General features: G+C 44.8%; 1 protein-coding gene across 1 annotated transcript; it reads left to right on the forward strand.

Annotated features, from left to right (window-relative positions):
- The first annotated feature begins 1,755 nt into the window (after positions 1–1,755).
- LOC132534905 (protocadherin beta-2-like) lies at positions 1,756–4,579 on the forward strand. The gene has a single exon (XM_060179630.1). The coding sequence runs from the start codon at positions 1,904–1,906 to the stop codon at positions 4,379–4,381; it is 2,478 nt and encodes an 825-aa protein (XP_060035613.1). The 5' UTR covers positions 1,756–1,903; the 3' UTR covers positions 4,382–4,579.
- The last annotated feature ends 3,039 nt before the right edge of the window (positions 4,580–7,618 follow it).

Raw genomic sequence — 7,618 nt, forward strand, 5'->3', positions numbered from 1 at the left:
ATCCTTATTACTTGGGTCCTTGCGCCACCACCCAGCCCCCTCTCTGTTCCTCTCTATCTTCCCCCTTCTGTGTCTCTTTCCAATAAATAAATAAATAAATTTGTAAAAAAAAAAAATAATATGGCAAAATTTAAATAATTTTAAAACTTGAATGGAAGAATTATATTTGTACAGTTTTTAATTTTTCTTTTTATAACCTCTTGTGGCAATAAATGTTTTATCTCTTGACTCCCCCTTCCTTTTTCCCCTGCTACCACTAATCTTTTTCTTCTTTTTTTAATATTTATTTTATTTATTTATTCCCTTGTTTTATTGTTGTAGTTATTATTGTTGTTGTCGTTGTTGGATAGGACAGAGAGAAATGGAGAGAGGAGGGGAAGACAGAGAGGAGGAGAGAAAGATAGACACCTGCAGACCTGCTTCACCACCTGCAGGTGGGGAGCCGGGGTTCGAACTGGGATCCTTATGCCGGTCCTTGTGCTTTGTGCCACCTGCGCTTAACCCGCTGCGCTACAGCCCGACTCCCGACTAATCTTTTTAATGTGTCTATGGTTTTGTCTTTTCCCACAATGTCTTGTATCTACAAGTATAGTATAGCCTTTTCATGCTGGCTTCTTTCACTTAAGTAATATACATTCAAATTCCTGATCTATCTTCTGTGGCTTGCCAACTAATTTCTTTTTTAAACTCCGTACACACACTTTAAAAGCCTAGTAACAAAGTGCAACAAATATACCTTGTTTTGTATATCAAATTATTTTTTAAAGGAGAAAAGGCACTATTTACTTGGCATTTTGTATTATGAAATTATTGTTTCTAGGTGAGTAATAAGTTTTGTTTTAAAAGTTCTTTTATATTGATATATTAGAAGAGAAAATAAAATAGAAATATTGGCACACTCAAGAGAAATTATTTGACTACCACTGGAAGTTTTCATAGAATTTGCATGGGCCAAGTTTCAGGGAAATATAGAGTACAGGAATGATATAATTAAGGAGAATATTTAAGTATCCATGAGATTGTTCCCATTTTAATCCTGTATTTTGTTAGTGTCTCTTTACTTTTCCACTGGGTGTGAGAGTGAGGGCTGTAAAGTAACCACCAAGATGTGTGCAAGCTTGAGCTCTGAAGAAAACTTGGAACTGTTTCGCCAGACTCTACTTATCACCACAACCAGAGCTAAAGTTACTCTACTTCAACTTCTGAAGCTAATTTATTCCAACTTTAAAAAGAGTCACTGTGAGGAAACGAGTGAAAATTTGTCAGGCTGAAAACGTCAAACAGCAAAAGATTTAGGCACACTAAAAGGCACTGTTTTAAAATGTTCCATCTAGGGGCTAAGGAGACAGCATAATGGTTACACAAAAAGCCTTTCATGCCTGAGGCTCTGAGGTCCAGGTTCAAACCTCAACCCCACTCTAAATCAGAGCTGAGCAGCTGAGCACTTTTCTTTCTTTCACTCTCTCTCTTTCTTTCTCTTTTTCTTTCTTTCTTTTTCTCTTCCTTTCTTTATATTTATTTCTCTCTTCCTTTCTCCTTCCCTTCCTCACTTTTTTCTTTATCTCTCTCTAGGTATCTCTCATGAAAATAGATTTTTAAAAGTTTCATTTAGAATTTCTATGCAGAAGAAAAGACTGAGGTTTTTCTCAGTTTTGGAGAAAGGACGCAGGGTGGCGCTGCAGACTTACAAGTAGAAGTGGAAAAAAGCAGCCCGCCCATGCTCCTTTAACCGGATGCTCTTCTAAAGAAACTAGCAGTAAGGGGGGGTTTACCAAAGAGGTTACTCCGGGAAATTGGAACCCTACGCGTCTCAATTTAGTCCATTATCTGAGAGAGAGTGGGAGCAAGAGTTGCTTCCAACGCGAGCAGGAGCTGGGTCAGATTTGCTGAAAGACATAAGACGATGGAAGCTGGACAGGGAAAAGCACGATTTCTGAAACAAAGGCAAGTCTTAATATTCTTTGTTTTGCTGGGCATTGCTTGGGCTGGTCCGCAGCCTACGCGATATTCAGTGGCTGAGGAGATGGAGAGTGGCTCCTTTGTGGCAAATTTGTTAAATGACCTGGGGTTGGATGCAGACGAACTAGCTGCACGGGGGGCAAGGGTCGTTTCCAAAGGGAAAAAAATACGTTTGCAGTTAGATGCGCGCTCTGGGGATTTGTTGCTAAATGAGAAACTGGACCGAGAGGAGCTGTGCAGCTCTACTGAGCCCTGTGTACTACCTTTCCAGGTGTTACTGGAAAACCCTCTGCAGTTTTTTCAGGCTGAGCTACGGATTAGGGATATAAATGATCATCCCCCAGTTTTCCTAGACAAAGAAATCATTTTGAAAATTTCTGAGAGCATTACTCCTGGAACTACTTTCTTAATCGAACATGCCCAAGACCTAGACGTAGGAAGCAATGCTCTCAAAGGTTACAGAATAAGCCCCAATTCCTATTTCCATCTGGAGTTACAAGAAAATCCCGATGGCATAATATTACCACAGCTTGTGCTGGACAAAGCTCTAGATCGTGAGGAGCAGCCTGAGATCAGATTAACCCTCACTGCACTGGATGGTGGGTCTCCAACCAGGTCTGGTACCGCCCTGGTGCGAATAGAAATCTTGGATATCAATGATAATGCTCCTGAGTTTGCAAAGCAGTTTTATGAAGTGCAGGTCCCAGAAAACAGTCCCATTGGGTCTCAAGTAGCCATTGTTTCTGCAAGAGATTCGGACATTGGGATCTATGGAGAAATATTTTATGCATTTTCCCAAGCTTCTGAAAACATTCGCAAAACATTTATAATAGATGCAAAATCAGGTGAACTTCTTTTAACACAGAAACTGGATTTCGAAACAATTCAGACTTACACAGTAAATATTCAGGCTACAGATGGTGGAGGTCTTGCTGCAAATTGTGTAGTGTTTGTTCAAGTTATTGATTTGAATGACAACTCGCCGGAACTGACTATGTCAACACTCAACAATGAGATTCCAGAAAACTTGGAGGAGACCATAATTGCCGTTTTCAGTGTCTCAGATCCTGACTCAGGAGACAATGGAAAGGTTGTTTGTTCTATCCCAGATGACTTTCCTTTCTTCCTTAAACCCTCAGTAGAGAATTTTTACACTCTAGTCACAAATGGACCCCTGGACCGAGAAGAGAGAGCCGAGTACACCATCGTGATCACGGTGAGCGACCTGGGCAGCCCGCGGCTGCAGAGCCAGCACCAGGTGACTGTGCGCGTGTCCGACGTGAACGACAACGCCCCCGCCTTCAGCCAGCGCGCCTACACCCTGCGCGTGCGCGAGAACAACAGCCCCGGGCTGGCGCTGGGCAGCGTGCGCGCCTGGGACGCGGACGAGGGCGCCAACGCGCAGCTCAGCTACTCGCTGCTGCCATCGCCCTCGGCCCCGGCCTCGCCCTCGGCCTCGGCCTCGACCGGCCGCCCGCAGCAGCCGGCCCCGGGCGCGCTGGTGTCCATCGACGCCGACAGCGGGCAGCTGTTCGCGCTGCGCGCCCTGGACTTCGAGGCGCTGCAGGCCTTCGAGTTCCTGGTGGGCGCCACGGACCGCGGGTCGCCGGCGCTGAGCAGCCAGGCGCGGGTGCGCGTGCTGGTGCTGGACGCCAACGACAACGCGCCCTTCGTGCTGCACCCGCTGCAGAACGGCTCCGCGCCCTGCACCGAGCTGCTGCCGCGCGCGGCCGGCGCGGGCTACCTGGTGAGCAAGGTGGTGGCGGTGGACGGCGACGCGGGCCAGAACGCCTGGCTGTCGTTCCAGCTGCTCAAGGCCACGGAGCCCGGGCTGTTCGGCGTGTGGGCGCACAGCGGCGAGGTGCGCACGGCGCGGGCGCTGAGCGAGCGCGACGCGCCGCGACACCGGCTGGTGGTGCTGGTGCGGGACAATGGCGACCCGCCGCTGTCGGCCAGCGTCACGCTGCACGTGCTGCTGGTCGATGGCTTCTCGCAGCCCTACCTGCCGCTGCCCGCCGCGCCCGACGCCGCCGCCGCCGCCGCGGGTGCCGCCGCCGCCGGAGCGCGGCCCGAGCGCCTGACCGTCTACCTGGTGGTGGCCTTGGCCGCCGTGTCGTCGCTCTTCCTGTGCTCGCTGCTGGCCTTCGTGGCCGCGCGCCTGTGCCGGCGGGCCGGGCAGGCTGAGGCGGTGGCGGCGGGGGCGCTGGCGGGGCCCGAGGGACACTTTCCGGGACACCTGCTGGACGCGGGCGGCGCGGGGACCCTGTCGCACAGCTACCAGTATGAGGTGTGTCTCGCGGGGGGCACCGGGACTAATGAGTTTAAGTTTCTGAAGCCCATTCTCCCCAATTTCCTGGACCAGGGTGAGGAGAGGGTTGATGAGGCAAAGCCCAGTTGTAGGAATAGCTATGAATTCAGTTGATTAGTAGGAGGATCTACTGAGCCTAGTCTCAGTTACTCTGTGGAAAAATTTTTTTATTGCTGTGTTCATCGGGAATACTCCTTTTATCAGACATACATCAATTCAATGTATGTTACAATGTTTCTGAATATGTTGCTTTGTTTTATGAATGCTAATTTTCTTTGTACGTTAAAATATCCTAATTTTTTAGATAGAGACAGAAAGAGAAACAACGGCATCAAATCTTCCTTTAATGATGAGCCCCCCCCCAGATTGATATCTGTGTTTTATACATGGCAAAGCTGTGCCCTCACTATTCAAGTGAGTTATTTCACCTGCCCCTTTCTTTATATTTTTATAGTTTATTAGTATTAGTGTAACTTATGTAAATTTAAAGTGTAAAAGTAAATTTTAGTTTTCAAAACTAACTTTTAAAGTTAAAACAGCCTTTTCAAACTCTTCATTTGGAACTGCACCGTCAGGAGTTTCTGTGTACTTTTACAATTATGTATTTCTGTGCTATTGCATGTGGTTATCATTACATTTAAAATAATTCTCAAACAAAACTTCTGTATGTATTCTATAAGTTGACAGCAAGAAGCAACTTTTCATTTCATTTATTTTACCAGAATACTGCACAGCTCTGATTTATGTTGGTGTGGGGGATTCTTCTTGGGACCTTGGAGCCTCAGGCATAAGAGTGCTCGCCCTGCCCCCCCAGGGTTATTGTTTTTTGCTGCCTAGATTGTTTGTGGCTATATATTCTCTTAGGCTAGATAACATTAATTCTGCAAACACACATTAGTTAAAATCACTAGTGGAGGTCTTGAAGTATTTCCCTTAGTAGCCTGGGGAAAGCAGCATGTCTTTCCAGGAGTGAGTCTTTCAAGTCCCTGCAACATATGAGAGCATCACACCACCACTATGCTGTTTTTCCCTTTTCTCTTTGTCTCTGTCTGAAATGAGAAAGAATACGTGCAGTTGAGTGCTGGAATCAGGCATCCATGGAGACTCTCCATAGGCAAAAATTATTAACAGATATATATGTGAGTAACAAATTACCTCTCAAACTGCACTAAACATGTATTTCCTTTAAGAATCCATTCGTAGAAATTGACTAGCATTTTTTAAGAATCCTGATTGTTGTATTCCACTAATCAATCACATTGAAAGCACTCAATGAATAACCTAATAACAGGAAGCATAGTTAACTAAAAGCACATATTCTATCATTTTCAAAAATGTACTAATACTTCATGTTTTCTTTTGTTTGCCACCTGGGTTATCCCTGGGGTTTGGTGCCTAAATGGTTCCATTATTTCTGGTGGCTATTTTTGTGTCCCTCCCTCTGGGTGTGTGTCTCTTTGTGTCTGTCTGGCCCTCCCCTCCATCTCTCCATATCTCCCCCCCCTCTCCATATATATATATATCCACCTACCATGCTTATCAATGGGGTATGATGCCTGTGTGTTCACTGCTTCCAGCAGTCTCTTTCTTTCTTTCTTCCTTTCTTTCTTTCTTTCTCTTCCTTTCTTCCTTTCTACTAGATAGGATAGATATTGAGATGGATGGGAGAGATAGGGAGAGGGGAGTGGACTTAGGTCCACCCACATGGTAACGTGTATGCTCAACTGAGTACATCACCACACCTACAACTTTTCCTTTCTCTTTTGATAGAGGATGAGGGACAGAGAGGGAAAGAATCAGAGACACCTGTGCAGGACTGCTCTGCCATGTGTGAAGCTTCTCTTTAGCATGTGGAAATCCAGAGTTTGAACACACACTCTTTCACATGGTATGTGCTCCTAGGGGTGAACTACCACCTGGTTCATTTCTTTCTTTTCCATCATCTACTTCAGTGCTCCATGCTAATATTTCTTTAGGTAGAGAAAAAAAAGGAGAGAGACAGAGAAACAGGAGAGATGGAAAGACCACACCACCAAAATTTTCTTCAGTGTGGTGGAGTAGAGTCCGGGGCTGAACTTGGGTGGTGCACAAAGCAAAGCAAGTGAAATGACTTCCTAGGCGAGCTATCTTACCCATAAATCCTTCTATTTAAATAAATGGGAGGGGGCAGTGGCATACCTGGTTGAGTGCATGTTACAATGCTCTAGAACCCAGGTTCAATCCTCAGGTCCCTACCTGCAGGTGGGGGGACCTTCACAAGCAGTGAAGCACTGCTGCAGGCTTGCTCCCTCCCCATCTTCTTTTGATTTTTTCAGCCCCTATCAATTTAAATAAAATATTGAGACATTAGTTTATTTCAGTCCTTCCTGTAATTAAAAAGATTTGAGGATGTGTCATTGTTCTTGATCAGATTTCAAAAGTTCAAATGCAGTTTGGCATTGTCTTGTCTAAAATTCATGGAACAGGCCTGGGAAGAAAGCATAATGGTTATGCAAAAGACTTTAATGCCTGGCATTCTGAACTCTCAAGTTCAGTCTCTAGCACCACCATAATCCAGAACAAATCAGTGCTCTAGTTTTTCTCTCCCTCTCCCTCTCCCTCTCCCTCTCCCTCCCTCCCTCTCTCCTCTGTCTCCCCCCTCTCCCTCTGTATCTTTGCCATTAAAAAAATGAAGAAATAAAATATTTTATTAAAATCCATAGGGTGGTAATACACCCAGATAAATGCACACATTACCATGTGCAAGGATCTAGGTTGGAGCTCCCCCTACCCAACTGCAGGGGAAGCTTCAGGAGAGGTGTAACAGCCCTGAAGGTATCTCTGTCTATCTACCTATCTCCCCCTCACCTATCAACTTCTCTGTCCTAATAAAAAAAAAAAAGAAAAGTGTTATGGAACATTTAGAATTCAATGATACAGGCCTGTAGGAAAAATATTTATATTGTGCATTGCATACTTCTGTTTTCCCCATCTCAGTTTTCTAGACTTTGCAGTGGTAGAGTATGTTTATGTTACTTATTTTTCTCAATAGGTCCCCATTTATTGCATGGTTACTACAATGACTGGAAGATCCTTGTAGGTTATTAACAAAAAGTTTGAATGAAAGAATTCCATTTATTTCATCTGTGATATATTAACATCTAAATACACTAAAACAAGCACAGGACAAATACTGCTGGAATTAAATACTCTCTTATGTGTGATAAAATTGTTCTTTAATTTCATAAATTTAATTTCCATAATTCTCTTAAAAATTTTTATTATCTTTATTTATTGTATAGAGACAGAGACAAATTGAGAGGGGAGGAGGGGGTATAGAGGGACAGAGACAGAGACTCCTGCAGCCCTGCT

The sequence above is a fragment of the Erinaceus europaeus genome, chromosome 2 (genome assembly GCF_950295315.1).
Source record: "Erinaceus europaeus chromosome 2, mEriEur2.1, whole genome shotgun sequence".
Taxonomy (NCBI): Eukaryota; Metazoa; Chordata; class Mammalia; order Eulipotyphla; family Erinaceidae; genus Erinaceus; species Erinaceus europaeus.